At 38.9% G+C, this 19,596-nt stretch overlaps 1 protein-coding gene and 1 long non-coding RNA gene across 10 annotated transcripts in view; one reads left to right on the top strand and one right to left on the bottom strand.

The window, feature by feature from the left end:
• The window catches only part of tns1b (tensin 1b), a 132,993-nt gene that overhangs the window by 81,693 nt on the left and 31,704 nt on the right, over nucleotides 1–19,596 (bottom strand). For all 8 annotated transcript variants that reach the window (XM_058083054.1, XM_058083049.1, XM_058083048.1 and 5 more), the window contains exons 2-3: nucleotides 19,122–19,236; nucleotides 10,896–10,933 (exon numbers count right to left, since the gene is read on the bottom strand). In XM_058083054.1, the coding sequence (XP_057939037.1) occupies nucleotides 10,896–10,933; nucleotides 19,122–19,236 (153 nt within the window). The remainder of the gene's footprint in view (nucleotides 1–10,895; nucleotides 10,934–19,121; nucleotides 19,237–19,596) is intronic.
• On the top strand, nucleotides 5,998–12,160 carry LOC131136326 (uncharacterized). Of its 2 annotated transcripts, XR_009131730.1 has the most exons (4): nucleotides 5,998–6,175; nucleotides 9,227–9,352; nucleotides 11,257–11,365; nucleotides 11,916–12,160. It is a non-coding gene; the product is annotated as an uncharacterized LOC131136326 (long non-coding RNA). The 2 variants fall into 2 exon arrangements; XR_009131731.1 differs by lacking the exon at nucleotides 9,227–9,352.

Below are 19,596 nucleotides of genomic sequence, written 5' to 3'. Positions count from 1 at the left end.
CAAGACGTACAAGTTATGAGAAAGATGTAAATGCAGCACACACATGTATTTTCAAACCCTTTTTTCCCATTGTGATCAGGGAGACTTGGACTGCACCATTCTCTCACACACTCACCAGCTTATTCTTCATTATGTTATCAGCTTCTCAAGTTACAGGTTAAAATGTGAGTCCACTGTTTCACCCACCCCCCAAATTCCCTCTATTTTTTTCTTGTCTATTTGCTGGCTTTTTTTCCTTGCGCGCGCACACACACTCACACACACACACACACACACACATGAAAATGCACCCAGAGTTATTAAGAATGAGTCAATTGACTTCATGGCCAAAGTCAAATAGTGTCAGCAGCAGCAGTGAGAGAATCCACCAAGTCACTCCAATAGCTTTTACAGTCGCATTGAAACACTCACAGCACCAGCAGTAAATCATGCTACTTCGTGTACCTCAGCGTTACACTGTGAAGGACATGTGATTTTTTTTATTTTTGATATTTTTATTTATTTATTTTTCATTCTACTATATGTAAAATGACAATAAAGGACATTCTGATTCTGATGTGATTTCACAAATCAACTCAAAAACTTCAACAGTACAGTTGAAGTGGTACCCAGATTTGTTCCAAAAGGTTAGAGGAAAACTAAAACGTACAAAAACCCATAGACAATCATGTATAATCCCATTAAACTGTTCCAGACACCCAAACTATTAATAAAAAAAAACTATAACTTTAGTTTTACACACAGAAAACACAGTGGAATCCTTGTTAGCATCATTAATCTGTTACGGGAGGTCCGACTATCCGCATCCGCAGCATATCCGGTCCCAACCACACTGGCCTTCGTTCATGTATGGGTCAAAACATGCATCCGTTTTCTATACCTCTTGTCCTTTTTAGGGTCAGGGGTGGGTTGGAGCATACCACCTGACTTCGGGTGGCTACTGGTCAATCACAAGGCACATATAGATAAACAACCATTCACTCTCAGATTCATACCAATAGACAGTCACTGTATAGTCACTAATTAACCTAACATGCATGGTTTTGAAACGTGGGAGACTTCCAGCAACTTCTTGGAAAACCAAAGCACGGAGACAGTTGGCAACATCGTCCACAGTCTTGCACACTATCAAGTTGCAGCAAAAGAAAGTTTATACAGCATGTGTTGCACCAAATTATAACCTATTAACACACATGCCTCCTCTTTGATCTTATCCTGAAGTGATTCAAACGATGGTAGCTACAAGTAACACCTTCCAATGTCAGCTCTGTAAGCCATGTTTAATTCACTATTAATGACAAGGGCCAGGAAGGAAGCAAGGTCTGCCACTGAGTAGACATATGGTTTATGCTAACAAAACAACATGCTTGTTTATGTGAGATAAGCCTTTTATGTGGAGGCTGGCTTGAACTGGTAGACATAGGAATGTCCCTTGTGTCTGTGTTCATAATATGAGGGCACTCACTGCACTGTAGTGCACTTTCAATATGCATACAGTATTTCTGGTGGGAAATCTGAATGTAAAGCAGAAGAAACGATGAGACAAAGAGTAACAGAATGGCACAGAGGATTTTATACTGAAATTTTACTGCTTCATCATGGTCATTAGCACCAGTCATCATGCCGCTCACTCGTTTCAAGTAAAATGTATTTAACATTATAGAATTTTAACTGTATTATTAAGTAGATACTGTATACTTAATTGCAAGATAGATTGTAATTACTTGAATTTATTAAGAAAAGTCCAGTTAGTTTGAGGTAGTTTAGTTTGGTGTCGTTGGGCTCCCGTCACTGCTATTTCAAATTAATTAATTACGTATATTAGTTGTGTATATAATCCTAATTTAAAACTGGTACTTTGTACTAAAATATGAATATATATTATAAATATTTTAATAGAAATATTGATTATTAAATTCACTTTAATATAGAAGAAGCTATATATTCACTTGAATTTAATATACCACAATGTCAGTTTGTTCAGTGAATGTACGCCACCTTGGCTAAATATTTCAAAACACCAAAAAATACCAGTTTTCACCATCCACATGCAAACATTGAAGGCTGTGTTTTGGAAAGTGACTTCAAAGACTATTTTTGTGACCAACAGTTTGTCTGTAAACCATAAAAAAGCATCATCTTGCACACTGTAGATATCTAAAAATCAAATAAACATTTTTAGTTCTGTTTGTTTTTTTCCGAGGCCCATGCCCTGCCCCTCTACAAAGTTTTGTGGAAATTGATTTGGTAGTTTTGCCAAATATTGCTCACGAACAAACAAATACAGAACAATACAAACGACCCCTTTAGCTGTTAATGGTTCTTTCAGGCTCTTGCTGTGCTGCACTTACAACATCAACAATATCAGCATCCCTTCTTATTCAAACATTTCATTTGAATCATATAACTTTGAAATGGATACTTTAAATGAGGAGTGAACATATATTTTTTGTTTATTTTACAGCAAGGAGAGTGGCACAAAAAGGGATTCGTTTGCAGGCATTAGAGAAAGTCCAACACAGACGGCAGTTAACAGAAATGACAAACCAACAGAAAGGGACGGACCTGGTAGAGGTCCAATTTCACTGTCAAGTCTGACTCGGGCTTTTCCAAGCAACAGCAGAACCAGATGACAGACACCAAGCGTCAAGTGGAACATTTCACCAACACCCAGGCCGAGTACAGACCAGATGATTTTGGTCAGGGACTCTAAGAAGCAGGAAGTCACTATTATCCATCCATTCATCCTTCTATCCATTTTATCCTCACTACGGTCACGGGGGTATCCCAGCTGACCTCAGGCGAGAGGCAGGGTACACCGTAGACTGGTCCCCAGCCAATCGCAGGAAGTCACTATTAAAGTCATTATAACTATGGCTTATGTAAGTCATAATTGACATGCTTTATTGTTGTGTGTTCAGTTTTCAATGCATATGAAATTAACAGCCATATGTTAATGCTGATGTGAGGGGTAATACCCTGACCTCACTCTAGACCCGCTCACTCCCAGTTAACAGTTAGGTCTTTATGTTAACATTTGGAAACACAGAGATTTAGTCCCTGGGAAGAAACACAAGGCTACAACACAGTCATGTGTCATCTCATTCGTGTTCATAATTGTTACAAGCTGTACGCTAACTTGGAGCAATCAGCAGCTCCAAGTATTTTTATCATTATCATATTCAGAATTCAGTATTTATCAGAAGATGACCTTCATTTAATGGAAATTGTGGGCAGATGTTGGTAGTAACATCACTCCCTTCTTAAAACATTGCAAACACTTTCAGAAACATGGCAGATGACAGCACAATTCCCTGATATCTACACTATTCATACAGATTATAGAGGTACTGTGAACCCAAACTTTGTTGCACTGATACATACATCCTGATACATATGTACATCTATGCAAAGTCCAAACAGCTCTCAAACATTCATTCATTAATTCAATCATTCATTCATTCATTTTCTACCCTCACGAGGGCCGCGGGTGTGCTGGAGCCTATCCCAGCTGACTTCATGCGAGAAGCGGGGTACACTCTGGACTGGTCGCCAGCCAATCACAGGGCACATATAGATAAACAACCTCACTCACACTCACATTCATACATGTGGACAATTTGGAGTCACCAATTAACCTAGCATGTTTTTGGAATGTGGGAGGAAACGGGAGTACCCGGAGAAAACCCACACAAACTCCTAGCTGTGTGGCCTGCGTGCTAACCACTGGTCCGCCATGCAGCCGTTCTCAAACATACTGAGAAAATAACATCAATTTGTATTTGAGTCAAGGAAACAAGCAGACCCCCATAGACTGGTTACGTTCCCATGCAGCACACAAATCAGACCTGTCTCCTTAGGAAAGCACAGTCTAACCTCGGTTTTTGGAATGATGAAGTTTTGGCCAAACTGTTACTTTTGTGCAGGTTTTCTTACAATATTGCGAGTAACGTGAGTCCGTGAGATTATCATTGATTAGATTAGCAAGCGCCCAAACAAAGCACCATATGAGTTGTTGACTCACTGCATTTTTCATTGAGTCCAACTATTAAATAACCTGCAATGATGCGAAAGAAAGTTGCGAGTGGCAGCAATTTCATTAAAATCAAAAAAATGTGAGAAACACTGTTAAATTCAAGACAGCATTCAAAGTACAAAGATAGCGTCCCCTACGCTTCTCCTTTTCCAACTTTTTCTTGAATAAATGTTAAATGTTCATTGTCCATTTTATTCATAATTTATCATTAACATTACTGTCTGTATATAAAATTACACTTATTGTCTATTGTCTATTGTTTCAGTAACATCAAAACTCAAAAAAACTCTGGCACCTAAAGGGTGGATTAAAAGCAAATAAATCACTTAAATTTAAACACTTAAACAATTTAATATTTAGGTACTCCAGAGTTACAGTTTTGTTTTGTTTTTTTAAACACACACTCTCATGTTGCCTTACTGGTTTAGCCCATCTTCATCTTCAATCTAGATGTGAACTTTCGCTGACATGCTTTAAAGCATTTTTCACATCCAGTGGCAAATAAACACATAACTGCAAGGGACAGAGATGCATACATGCACACGTACACTACAGCGTACGTACAGCGGTTCCGCTACATGAAATTGGTTGTGGCATCGCGCCATAACAAAATAAAAGCCGCCACACCTTAAAAATGAGTGGTATTTTTTGTAAACATGAAAACAACTTTAAGTCATACAGTAAAGTCTCGTTATATCGATATTCTCGGGAGTCGGAAAAAATATTGATAAAACCGGACTATCGATATATCCGATCCTGCGCCGAACTGCATTAAAAGTGGGCGATAAATGGGGGATCTTTGATATGGCATGTAATTTTCTCCTTGAGTTCATGGATTGCGTATCTAGCATGCTTTTGTACTAAATAAAAATAAACTTCTGCATTAAATAAAAACGTCTTTACACTTTTTTAATGACGATTTCTTTTCTAAAATTCAACCAATGCAAATTCCTCACCCTTCAGCAGACAAAACCATAAACATTGTTGCAAAAAATGATTATCGTAATAACCGGGTATTGTACTAACTAGAAATTTGCCAGGAAATGAAAATAGTATCGTAATAAGCAGTACTATATATACGATATACTATATACGATATAACCGATATCGATATAACAAGACTTTACTGTATATTGTAAGAATTGATGTATATTCTACATAGATACATATGTATACAGCTGATTGTTCATGCACATATTTACCACTATTAGTTTGAAAACAATTTAAAATATGAAAGAATGTTTCACTGCGCTTTATTTTGATAAACATGCACCAGTCTGCCCAGTCCGCGACCCGTGTTGTGTTGACATTCACATTGTTTCTTATTATCAAACGAATGAAAAATTGTCCGTAAAATGTGCAAGAAACGGATGACGGCTTGTCATGTGTTAAGCCGATCTATCAAATTTTAATCTCATTTGACTATATCTGGCATTTGTGTTTACACATTTTGCCTGGCTCTCATGGCCTCTCTGGCAGCAACAAGCTAACTTGTTTTTGTCCCACAGGCCAGCTACAAGTGGATATCACGTTCATTGGATACATGCTAAATTACTTAAAGGGATAGTTCAGATTTTTTTACATGAAGTTGTATGACATCCCCAAAGTCCAGTTCTGGTCACATTTTGATAATGAAGAATGTAGTTCTAGGTAGTCACAAGTCAGTTTCACAAGAAAAAGTATGTTTTCTCAAAACAATATGCACTCAAAAGAGTAATAAATTTATATCATAAAAATGCCTGCTTGAAAAAATCAGACCTCACAAATCGCTCTGCATCAGTGTGTTGCCTTTCCGTTCTTGTGTATTTGACGAAGATGTCGCATGTACTTCTGTGACAGAGCACTGCGGCCATCTTGTTTACATGTGTGTTCCACAAGGGAAGAACACTCGAGCATTTACATCGCATACACAAGAACGGAGAGGCGACAGTATGCAGGGACATGACAAAATACGGCAAGCGATTTGTGAGGTCTGATTTTTTTCAATGAGGCCTTTTGTGATGCAAATATTTACTCTTCTGAAGGCATATTGTTTTGAGAAGCCAACTTCTTACTTGTGAAACACCAGCGACTACCTGGAACTACGTTCTTCACCACCAAAATCTGACCAGAACTGGACTTTGGAGACCAAGTGGGGGGGTAAGTCACCGTTGATGGACTATACTGCTGATGAGGATGTCATACAGTTTCACTTTAACAATCTTGCTCTCTTATTATCATTATAATATTTATGGGTTGTCTTCAAAACATTTTAAAATAGTTGACACCATCACAGGGGGCTCCAACAGGTAGCTCATATGCTAGCAGTAGCCCACCTGTATTTAAACAAATGAGCACACTGAGTGGAGATGTGCTTTGTAAATAAAGTACAATTTAAATATAAATAAAACATACATAGCTCACCTCTCCTTTATTTTTGTCTGAGTAGCGTTAATAGTGCTGCAAGGTGAATACATCTGTACTATCATAACCTTGGACTCTGAATGTATACTCTTTATACAGAAGAGAATTATATAACAAAAAAAAAATAATTGTTGACTGTGTTCTTTTGACTGTTTTTTTAACAATTATTTTCCCTTATATTTGTATTACTCTGAAAAAAATTAAAAAGACAAAAAAGACATCAAATGTAGCATGAATTGACTCAATCCTGATGTACAATGAACAGTTTCATGAACATATTCATCTTACATTGACATGGACATAAGGGAAGTTGTCCTCCCAGAAACTTTCTAAACTTGAGGCTCTCTTGCTAGGTGCTAGCATGGTAGCCGTTAGCATGTTAGCATTTAAGCTAATTTACTCAAGCCTAAAGGCTACTAAGCACATGTCATGATGTGGGGAGGTTATAGGACAACCTTAGCACTTTCTAAACTTGAGGCTCTCTTGCTAGGTGCTAGCATGGTAGCCGTTAGCATGTTAGCATTTAAGCTAATTTACTCATGTCTAAAGGATAATACACACGTGGCATGATGTAGGGAGTTTATAGGACAACCTTGGCACTTTCTAAACTTGAGGCTCTCTTGCTAGGTGCTAGCATGATGACTGTTAGCATGTTAGCATTTTAGCTAATTTACTCATGTCTAAGGGCAAATACACACATGGCATGATGTGGGGACACTGTAGGACTGCCCCAAACTTTTCAGGACCTGAGGCTGTTTTGCTAGGTGTTAGCATGGTAGCCGTTAGCATGTTAGCATTTTCGCTAATTTACTCATGTCTAAGGGCAAATACACACATGGCATGATGTGGGGACACTGTAGGACTGCCCCAAACTTTTCAGGACCTGAGGCTGTTTTGCTAGGTGTTAGCATGGTAGCCGTTAGCATGTTAGCATTTTCGCTAATTTTCGCTAATTTTCTAAAGTTTAAAGGCAAATACACCCATGGCATGATGCAGGGAGGTTATCGGACAACTTTGGCAGTTTCTAAACTTGAGGCTCTCTTGCTAGGTGCTAGCATGGTAGCCGTTAGCATGTTAGCATTTAAGCTAATTTACTCACATTTAAAGGCAAATACACACATGGCATGATGTAGGGAGGCTATTGGACAACCTTGGCACTTTCTAAACTTGAGGCTCTCTTGCTAGGTGCTAGCATGACGACTGTTAGCATGTTAGCATTTAAGCTAATTTACTCACATTTAAAGGCAAATACACACATGGCATGATGTATGGAGGTTATAGGACAACCTTGGCAGTTTCTAAACTTGAGGCCCTCATGCTAGGTGCTAACATGGTAGCCGTTAGCATGTTAGCATTTAAGCTAATTTACCCATGTCTACAGGCAAATAGACACATGGCATGATGTAGGGAGGTTATAGGACAACCTTGGCACTTTCTAAACTTGAGGCTCTCTTGCTAGGTGCTAGCATGGTAGCCGTTAGCATGTTAGCATTTAAGCTAATTTACTCATGTCTAAAGGCAAATATACACATGGCATGATGCAGGAAGGTTATAGGACAACCTTGGCAGTTTCTAAACTTGAGGCCCTCTTGCTAGGTGCTAGCATGGTAGCCGTTAGCATTTAAGCAATTTTTGTCATGTGTAAAGGCAAATACACACATGGCATGATGTAGGGATGTCATAGGACAACCCTGGCACTTTCTAAACTTGAGGTTCTCTTGTGAGGTGCTAGCATTATGACTGTTGGCATGTTAGCATTTAAGCTAATTTCCTCATATCTAAAGGCATGATGTGGAGACACTGTGGGACTGCTTTAATACTTTTGGGACTTTAAGCTATTTTGCTAGGTGCTATCATGGTAGCCGTTAGCATGTTAGCATTTAAGCTAATTTACTCATGTCTAAAGGCATATACACACATGGCATGATGCAGGGAGGTTATCCACCAACCTTGGCAGTTTCTAAACTTGAGGCCCTCTTGTTAGGTGCTAGCATGGTAGCCGTTAGCATGTTAACATTTAAGCTAATTCACTCATGTGTAAAGGCAAATACACACATGGCATGATGTAGGGAAGTTATAGTACAACTTTGGCACTTTTTAAACTTGAGGCTCTCTTGCTAGGTGCTAGTATGTTAACATTTTAGCTAATTTACTCATGTCCAAAGGAAAATACACACATGGTATGATGTGGGACACTATGGGACTGCCGCAAACTTTTGGGACCTGAGGCTGTCTTGCTAGATGCTACCATACTAACTCTTAGCATGTTAGCATTGTGGCAAATTTACTCATTTATAAAGCCAAATACACACATGGCATGATGTCGGGACACTATGGGACCGCCTGAACACTTTTGGGACATGGTACCTACTTGCTAGATGCTACCAAGCTTGCTCTCAGCATTTTAGCATTTTAGCTAATTTGCCGCTCTCTAAAGGCAAATACACACATGGCATCATGTGGGGACACTATGAAACTGACTCTTCACTTTTGAGACTCTGTGCTTTCTTTTTAGCTACAATGCTAACTGTTAGCATGTTGGCATTTCAGCATGTCAGCTTTGTTGCTCAATTCCTCGTCTAATGTACGCACGGCATTGCTCGGCAGACACCAGGCCCGAGGTTCACAGCACAGGTGGCAAGGCCATCAAAATTTCCGCTGGAATTTTCTAGTTATTTTTGTTGTTTCTTGCCACATATCTAGCATAAATATAAGCCCGTATCTTTGGAGAATAGACTAAGAAATCTGACAGTGAAGAATTAAAAAGTTTTGATGTTTCTTTTTGAGGGAATATATTGATGGCGAGTTTACCGCGGGGGGGGACGTGTCCTTCACCGATTCCCATCCCATCCTTGCGGTCATCCAATCATCAGTCAGAACTCAGCCAGGACGCATCCATAGTATCATAGAAAGGTGGGTATTTTTAAGTCATTAGAAAGATGCGTATTTTGTCCACTCAGGTGTTAAAGAGGCAGAAAAGCCGCATGGACTCCGGAGCAGAATCTGCAGAAAAGGCACCAAACTAGATTGCTGAATTGTTCTGATGATATTCTATACTGCTAAAAATGGATCCTGTGACAGATATAAATGTAAATAATCTGCAAGGATTGAGGTTAATGTCATGGACATTTCAAAGGAAACTCAAACAAACCGCCCATGCGCTCGCCCATGAGAGTTCAGGTGACCGCTTCAGTCACAGTACGCTGGAGTCTTTAAGCACTTTTAACATATGGCCTGTTTAGCATATTTTTCCATTTTTAGAACACAACCTTTACGTAGACTGACTCTATAGTTATGTTCTAACCATTATAGCTATGTATAAGTATCTGCTTTTCTTATTGACCACGACTGCATAATAAAACACAATGGAGCCAAAGAAAGTTGCAAGTGCCTGCACTTTGATAAAGAATAAAGTGTGAATTGCTGCTTGTCCCTGCGGCTTCATGGCCTTCTTTGTCAACAAACAAGTCTTCAATTTATCCCTTTCATTTGTCATGTATTTGAGTTGCAAATTGTTTTCTGCATGGTAAACTGGAATTGTAAACTGTGAACATGGGTGTCCAAAACAGACATTTTTATTATTTATTTTTCTGTTATGAGAAAATGTATTCAGTTAGGGTGCGAGTCGACTTCTGGAACGGATTAATGATACTAACCAAGGGTCCACTGTATAATTTTATTTAGCGTTTTCAGTTCTTAAAGTGGGCTGCACGGCAGAGCTCTGAGACCCGAGTTCGATTCCACCTTCGGGCATCTCTGTGTGGAGTTTGCATGTTCTACCTGTGCATGCGTGGGTTTTCTCCGGGTACTCCGGTTTCCTCCCACATTCCAAAAACATGCTAGGTTAATTGGCGACTCCAAATTGTCCATAGGTATGAATGTGAGTGTGAATGATTGTTTGTCTATATGTGTACCCCGCCTCTCCCGCGACCCTCATGAGGCTAAGCGGTAGAAAATGAATGAATGGATGAGTTCTTAAAGTTACATTTTGTTAGTGTCTCCTATCAGCCTTCCCTACATGGCCAAAGCTCCCATCATATTTGGTACAGACTGCCAAGCACCCGTGGCATTTCCTGTCAGTACAAAGGGGAGTAGGCAAAGCTGGCAGCTTGTAATTACTTTAATTGAAACCAAATGAAGGCTACTGTATACTCAAGATACTGTAAGCAGGTGTAGGTGTTTGTGTAAGTATTGCACATTTGCACGTTGGCCAACTTTCACATTCTTTTCTTCCCAAACACCACAAATCAAGCAATGCTTTGATAACTTCTTTAGAAATTCTTTGGATATTTCGTTGAACATAAAATTTCCACAGTCCGGCGCATACAGTACAAGGCCAAATATCATACAGATGCAGAGCAGAAACAGAAACACATATTGTTTCTCTCAAGTTGTTAGATATTTAACCAACCAGTTTGTACTACTTTACATAAGTGAAACACGGGAAAATTCTTACCTTTGGTTCACATTTCTTGTGGCAAGCAATTCGGCACACTAGAGAAAATAAAAAGGTAGAGTGATTAGCATCACATATCATAACAATCTGCAAAATAAACAAAGGACTTGGATTTAGGTCAGGGGAGTGAGGTGATTCCTGTAGGAGAAGTCCTTTGCCATGAGGGTATTGTGAACTACAGTGCTGTCCCGTTGAAATACCCACTCATTACCACAAAGACGAGAGCCCTCAGTCATGAATAGGGTTGCGCATCACTTGAATTTCAACGATTCTGGTTCAGATTTTTCATTTAGATTCCAGTTTGGGCGCTAACCAGAGTTCTATGGAGATGTGTTTTGGTCTGACAACCTTTCTCTTGCAGATGCCATCTGATTGGATTATTGGACTACACTTGGCACCAGTAAAAACCTTCATTTGGGCCAAGGATCGTCCCGTTTTGTCAGACAGCCAATCGGATCCTCTGACTCAGGGTTGGTAACATTTTTTTTTTAATCTACCATATGACTTTTTTGTTCCATAACCTTCAAAATCTTTTAAGAAGATTAAAATACTGCGTCCAACCTCAGCAGCAATAAGGACCTTGCTTATGCAGCGCAATAATTCAACCACGTTCAAAGTGAGAAAGTATTTTTGCATTGTCAATACCTGACAGAAAATGACATTGAATCCACACTCTTATCAACATTTTGACTTTTAAAGGCTGTGGTCTTGAATTTTCCATCAGCTTAATGGTTGTTAACAATGCATTGCTTTCTCAGAACTTTTTACTTTTCAAGCAAAATTGGAACCCCCTGGGGATCTTGTCCAAAATGTAAATTCTTACAATTTTTTCAACTGCTCTTATAATTTTGATCAGGAGTGTATGTGGCTTTGTATGCTTTTAATTAACTGAAATGTGTGAATGTGTTTACTGGAGCCAACATTATTTGGGAGCACGAGTTAAGACATATCGAGCAAGCAATCAAACGTGATAAAAGTTATTGCTCCTTTCAACGCAGTATTTGCTGGTTCCCTTTTCAGCTTCAAGTCCCCTCTTTGGACTCCCACAGGGTCTACAAATGAGGGTCAAGAGGGGAAGTGCCTGGACCGGCAGCTCATTAATTGTCATTTTCGAAGGACAGAGAGTCAAAACACAGCTCTGTGTGCTCAGGCGTAGGCTTTCCAAATAAGAGGAGGAGATTGTATGCTTGTACTGGAACATGGTAGACCTTATGTAATGAGTTGTTTTTCCTGTCTCAAGGCACATTTTTCATAGCAGGCGTAATAAATGCAATATCTGCTGTGTTCGGTTCCTATGTTCTGTCTCCATATTTAACTTAGAGTACTTAAAGTCGCTTCTCACACTCTGGTCAATGTCTGTGTCCATTTTCAGCCACATTAATCCACAAAGGTCTAACACAAGCAGCTGGGCCTTTTCTTAGTTGTGGAAGACATTAAAGTTGAAAGATAAGTTGCTTTTATTAAGTTTTTGCAGACTCCTGTCAGTGCATTTTCCCCCATACATTCGGTTTCTTGCATATACACTGCATATACACATATTTCACTTTTTTTCTAACCCTTATGTGGTTACTGTGCACATTCTAGCTCTGAGTTGAGGCCATAGGTAGCAGTAAGTCAAGATAACCCAACCATAAACAACTGTGGTACATGAGTTTTTGTTTTTCAACAAAAATCATTGCCAAAAGCTGCGCCTAAAAAACATTAAACAAACATAGAGTGCCCACACAAAGAATTCCATGCATCAGTGGTGGTTAACTGTCATGTTATTAATTCACTGTGTGAGTCCAACTGTGTTAGTAATGTGTCTTTATTACAGAACAACCACATTTTTTCCACTTATATTTGAACTTGGCAGAGGTCTGCGTCTACAGACATGGTTTTAAAAAAAGTCACATACTTGATCCAACAGAAATGTTATGACATCATCCTGGAATTGGCTGTTATTTCGGTACTCAGGAGACTGCATTTGCCGGGTAAAGTCAGTTTGACATGTTAATCACAGGCCGTTAAATAACAGCAGCACAATGAAATCCTACCAGCCCCCAAAAAGACTTGAGTTTGCAAGGTCTACATGATGGCACAAATTGTCCACGAGCCTCAGCCAAGATGAAGAAATGCATCACGTCACAGTCATTCTGGTTGCTAGGATTAGTTTCAAATGTCATTACATTTTACACTGGAGTACTTTCTTTTCTGCCAACACTGGATCATTTACATTACAATACATTCAACTTCCAATATAGTAAAAACTTCCATTGAAAAAAATTCCAAGTTTATTTATTTCAAAATGTGTGACGATATGGGGTAATAACTAGAAAAGCAATTTTACAGGATAATCCATAATGCAGTGTATAGATACAACATACAAACATACAAATCCTTTATTTCTAAAACCACACATGTTAAAATTTATTTTACATTTAGTGCATTTTCAAACAGCTAAAATAATGCATCAATAATCTAGTACCCAAAAAATGTCATACAATATTTTTCTACAAGAGAGCAGAAATATGATCTCAGGGAAAGACTGAACTTGAAACACACATGAGAACAACACACTCACATTCATACCAGAGAAACCTAAGCATGCACGAGGAGAACATGCAAACTCCACACAGAGATGGCCGAGGGCGGAATCGAACTCGGGTCTCATAGCTGTGAGGCCTGCGCTCTAACCACTCGTTCGCCATGCAGCCCTCTGATATATTATTATTATGATTTATCCTGATTGTGAAACCAAAACTTTACAATTACTACTACAATTCCATTACCATATTGTTACATTACGTTATTACTTTTCTATGTATTAAAAAGATCATATGTGGAATACAGGAAGTGAATAAGTGAATTAATGACACAAATTGTACAAAATCCTGAAGATAAGATAAACTGTATACATCCCACACTGGGGAAATTCCACAATAATATATCATTACAAAGCCAAACCTGCCAAGACAGAGTTCACCACAAACAGAGGTCAGTCTAAAAGTGGAATAAGCGCCTGAGTTGAGCAAGATGGGGCTGGAAGTAGTTGGGATAATGTTGCAAGACAAGTTTAAAAAATGCCTCTGCTCCCGCTTGGACATTTTCAACAGCATTTCACACAGGACACATGGACAAAATGAAGATGGACTATTCACCAAACTTGCTGAGGCCCAACGCCTTTCCAACGTCACTTTGTGGTGTCGAAGAGTCACAAGAGCAAGCTGTAAGTAACAATTTATCTGTGTCCTAACTGTGTTTATTTTGTAAAGTAATTTAAACAAAAGTGCTTGTCAGTGTAGCATTACAGAGTGTGCATACATGGAGCGAAGTGTTACCTACACGCATGTAAATTACAAGCTCACCAATGTCTGGAGTTGCGAGTAACCTTTTTCTACCACAATCACTGGGTCTACCCATGTTTTTTTAAAATGGGTAGTCCTGCAAAAAATGTGTAATGACGACATTTCCACCACATTTATTATCAACTCCAATACCGACAAAAAGTGGGGTTCGGCAGCTGTCCAGAAGTCCTCAGGCGAGTGTGACCAATCGAGTGTGATTCTGGAAGATCAAGAAAGCTTTCTGTGCGGGTTATAGTGTGTAACTGCTCTATGGGAGTCCACAACCCCATACAAAGGACCAAAAATTAGTCAATAGGTCCCTTTTCAATTAAATCATTTAAAGACCATATTTATCTGTAAACACGGAAAAGTTTGACAAGAAATTTTTACATTTTTTCCCTAAGACACAGAAGATAGGCCAGATTCGGTTTATTTCAGCATCTTTTTTAAAGTTCCATAAGACATGACATAATGAATGCACACATTCATGAGGTATTCCAGCATATTATGCCATGTGTTTCATCAACATAAAAAGCATGTTCCACCCAGGATGTTGTGCGGCGCCTGTGAGAGCATGTGAGTGTCCAGTAAACAACACTCCACATGGGCCACATGGGAACAATGCTTGACTTCCATATTGGGCGTGAATATGCCGGGCCTGGGGTGCTCATGCTAAAGTTTACCTTGTTAGGAAGAGGGCTTTGGAAAAACAACAGAACAGAAATAATCCTAGTGGACTTTACATGAGGGGGGAAAACGTGAAGAGGGCGGTGGTCAGAGACGATGAGGAGCATTCAACACCGGTTGCTAGATGACAGTCTGTGATATGCTGCATGTTGTGGGTGAGAGGAAGGAAAATGTGATGAAGTGGAGGGCGCTTTCCTTCCCCTGTTCTCTTGGAATGACCGTGTACTCCCTCAGGGCTGGGCTGAACTCCTCCCCATATAAGACTGAACACAATCAGAGGGCAGGGCTGGAGAATTTCCTCTCCCCTTCACTCTCACTCTCGTTGTTCCTCTTACATCCTTTTTTTTTCAGCTTCACTGACACGTGAGAACCACATAAGTAAGTACATGTAATTGTACACAATCCTTGAACATGGCCTTCCTAATTTACTAATTTATAAGATACTGTACCCACTTGGATATACAGTACATTGGAACCTTAAAGGCCAAACACAATCTAAAGCTAGGCTTGTACTGTGTAAAATATGTTACCAAAGAATGCAAGGAACTGATGATTAGTTAGATTTCTAGTGTATCAGTCACTACAGTTCATGAATATGAGCTTGTAATTGATTTTGTCTGCCCAGCGATTTCCTTGTTCTTGTACTCTGGGTCTGTCAAAGATAACTATGCTCAGTTTTTAATGAGACTGTCACAGTTAACAGTGTGTATATATTGTGGTCATATTTGTGTGAAACCACCAGCTACCAAACTACCAAAACGAGGCAATTTTAACTCTGCAAAAAGTGAGGTTTTTGCGATTTTGTCATTCAACACTGACATGATGTATACCGCATTATGACTCAAACAAGAGTTTCATCATTCAGCAACTCATCCCATCAAGTTTCCCTCCAGGAACCCTTGGCAACCAAGTGTTGTGTTTCTGTCCGTAAAAGGCTCCACCTTCATTCAGCTGATGTGATTGTCATGGGAAATCCTTTAAAACAAAGTTATGTTTACCAGCTGTTAAATGGTTTATGCCTTCATTTCATGTCAAAAGTGAAATTCACTTCACTTTTCACAGGCTCATGTGAACATTGCCACTGTACAATGGGTAGTGGCTATAGCCTTCTTTCATTACAAATGACTGTGGGGCCTCCTTGTGGCTAACTTCACTAATACAGTACATGATTGGACCTACGTTTGTATCACCTCTTTCCAGATAATATACGGCTCTCCAGGTCATCCCTAACTGTCTGGACACTGTATCTGCTTTCAAGCTTATCCTATAATTTATTTCATAGCTTGATGTTTTAGGTCATTATCTTGCTGAAGAATGAACCCTTGACCAGCCATCGCCTAAGAGAGGATACTGCATACCGCAGAATCCTGTGGTTTTGTGTTCTTGACCGGTACTCTATACTTAGCTATTTATGATCCATAAACAATACAACTGTGGTCATGCGTGCTTGTGGTTTTATTTGTTTTAGACATACTTAACAAGTAACTTAAAGGGGGCTTATTGTGATCATTTTCGGTGCTTTGTATTGAGTTTTGGGCTCCTATAGAGCAGCAACCTGCACAGAAAGCTTTCTCAATTTTCCAGATTCTGCACCTCTTTCTGCAGTGTTTCCAAGCCTCATTATCTGACTCTTAAGCATAATTTAACACCAGAATACAACATTGTAACAACATGTATAGGTCAGAAAACTGGAAAAAGCACAATAGCTACCAACATCATGTTTGCCCTTGCACAATTCATCATGTCTGAAAACATGTAAGAAGCTTAAGCCTACCTTTACGACTAGTGTCAATCCTACCTTTTCACAATATACATATTGTGTTTTTGTTGTTATTTTGTTACAAACATGTGTAATGAAGTCGACTTTCTAATAGCATAATAGCAAATTAAGATATATATATATATATATTTATTTATAATACAAAATATTATATATAAATGTTTGCAGTTTGTAAACTGTAATAATTTCCATGTATTAGACTTAATGTCACAATGAAATAGGGCAGGTTTATATTTTTTGTAATGCTGCAATACTTCCAACAGATGGCACTCAGACTACATTTATTTAATTCCATTGTACTGTATGTACTATACTACCCACTGAGCCTAATAAATGATCATGTTTTTTGAGAGACGATTGTGACTACTTACTACAGTTTTGCGTGGGAAATCTCATAGGTCACTGTGGTAATGTTTTCACAACTTAAGAATGTCTCACTGCATGACACTAAGGCCTGATAGGTATATACAATTATGTGTGTGTGTGTTTTAAGTTTCAGTGGGACCTGCTGCATACCAACTGCGTGAGCTCAGCAGTTAGAAAAAGCGTTATGATAACCACATTATCCCTTCTTCACACACATACGCACACCTGTTATTGTAGTGTGCATCCAGTGTGTACTTGAAAGTACTATGATTATAGCACTTCCAACTCCAGCACTGAGTAGAAGAGTGACATCATTAAAACATGTTTATTTGGATATAACTGTCATTCTTTGCATGCTACCTTTACAAAAGGTAATAACTTAAGTACCTTCTAAGTGTTTTTGATCCACCCACTACGTAAACCTTCCTTTAACCCGAGCTGCGCCTGTCAATGAAAATAAAAGTCACTTCCTGCCCTGGAGGTCAGCTCTCCAAAAATACCCTATTACAGAGTTCCTTGTTTTGTAACTGGAAAACTGGAGTCCTGACCTGCGTCAACATGCTATTGTCAACGCAACCCACACCTTGTATCCTGGCAACCAACAGAGAGGAAAGGAAGTCCATGCACTTGTGTCATCAGGAGACCATGTGATTGGATGATTGTAGATTGTTTGTAAGCAAAAGCAGATGAGGGGAGACACTGTTCCACTGAGAGGTGGAGTATTTTGAGTATTTTGTACAAACTCTATGAGTGCTATATTTGCATTCTGTTCCATATATTATGTAACACAATGTTTCTATGCTATGGTTAAGTTGTGTTCAACATTGTCATGGTGTTTTCATGTATAAATAAGCTTTTACAGATGAAAAGAATATGCACAAGCTTGCCTGAGTGCACATAATGCTATTATTTATTATTATTATTATCTACAGTGCAATGACAGCAGGATGTAATAAATCTGTTCATAAAGGATAAATGGTAGTTTTGATATATTGCCCATTTCTTAATTAATGGAGGGATAGAAATCCTTGAAATAGCCGGAATGAATGCAGATCACATTAAGTGAACAATATATTGTAGATTACAAAGCATGTAAAATAAAGGAATGATAAAGGGATATGTAAATCGATTTCAATGTCATGCAGAGCTGTAGGCAAAATATGGAGTGCATAGCAAACAGTAAATTGCATGACTTTTATAGGCTTAGTTTTTTTATTTTTTTATGTGCACTCAGCTTCTTCCTATTGTAATCAAATACAATCCTTACATAAGAGTTAGTTATACCAGACAGGCAAACACTGAACAAAAATTTAAATGCAACACATGTTTTACTCCCGTCTCAGGCTGGCCACAATAAAAGGCCACGCCAAAATAAGTGTGCGAACTTCGTGTTGTCTAGAGTTGAGTGTACTAGAACATAGCATAGCTATTTCTTAGGCTTTGTTTACAGTGCCAGCTCCAAAATCTGTATTATCTGGATTTTATTACTTATTCTGATATTTTACAAAGCATAACTTCCTTGCAAGTTTACAATAGAACAGCCTTGCACATTTAAACTTGCACTCCCTACTTCATAAGGGAAGGAAGAACGACTTAAAATAACCTTGAACAAACCTTTTGCTAACAAGACCTTACATGCCCTATCCACAATACATGTGTATTCAAAAAATGTGGTTTCAAACAATACGATGGAAATGCTCTTTGTTGTCTGAGTTGTACCATCATCTGGAGAGCAGAAGCCAGATGTCCTCCCTTTGCGAGCCAAAGCAAACAACCACACACTTCCGCCTGGCTGCAGTTGGTGTTATCAAAAACAGACATTTTCACTGTCACGTGATTTCGGTGCATCTGTCAGGGTTGGATATTCTTTATTCTTGATCACCTCTTCCATGCTAGGTTAAGATTGGTGGGAAAAGTCACGGAAAATATTGAATTATGGAAAAAGTGGATGTGTGTTTACATTATCTAAGGACCTACAGTAATTGTCATAGGTGATGGAAGAGACTTGTATCTGAAATGCTAGAATCATATCTGATTTACAGAAACTAAACAGCTTTGGTGACTGACCTCTGCAGATAAGTCCATCATAGATGATGGTCTGTTTGCACACACTGCAGTGCTTGGTCTTCTTGAAAGTCTTCTCCCGGAAGGTATGTGAATGCAAAGTCTCCAATTCCTCGGGCTGCACAGAGAAAAGCAAAATACACAAGCGTCATGTTAGTGCTAAAAATGTTACTTCATGAAGTCCAGATGGTAGAGTTTGTTTTGAACAGATGTTTTGTGCAGGTGCTGGGTAAGTGGTTCATTTTGTACAATCAGTCTATGTCATGGAGAAATGAACACCTGGCTCCACACATAAATCACATACATCCATTCAAAACTTCACCCTGCAGCCACCTCTTATGGAGAGCATTACATGCACACATAATAGTCGCAACACCATGTATTATCAGTGTTTCAAATGTTTCTCTTTTGTGGTTTTGCAAACTAATTGGCTTTTTCTGATGCATCTTGCTGGTCTTCTTAAGCTAAATCTTTTTTT

Source organism: Doryrhamphus excisus, chromosome 9 (assembly GCF_030265055.1).
Source record: "Doryrhamphus excisus isolate RoL2022-K1 chromosome 9, RoL_Dexc_1.0, whole genome shotgun sequence".
Lineage (NCBI taxonomy): Eukaryota > Metazoa > Chordata > Actinopteri > Syngnathiformes > Syngnathidae > Doryrhamphus > Doryrhamphus excisus.
Note: the sequence above shows the minus strand (reverse complement) of the source record. Positions and strands in the feature narration are given on the sequence as shown.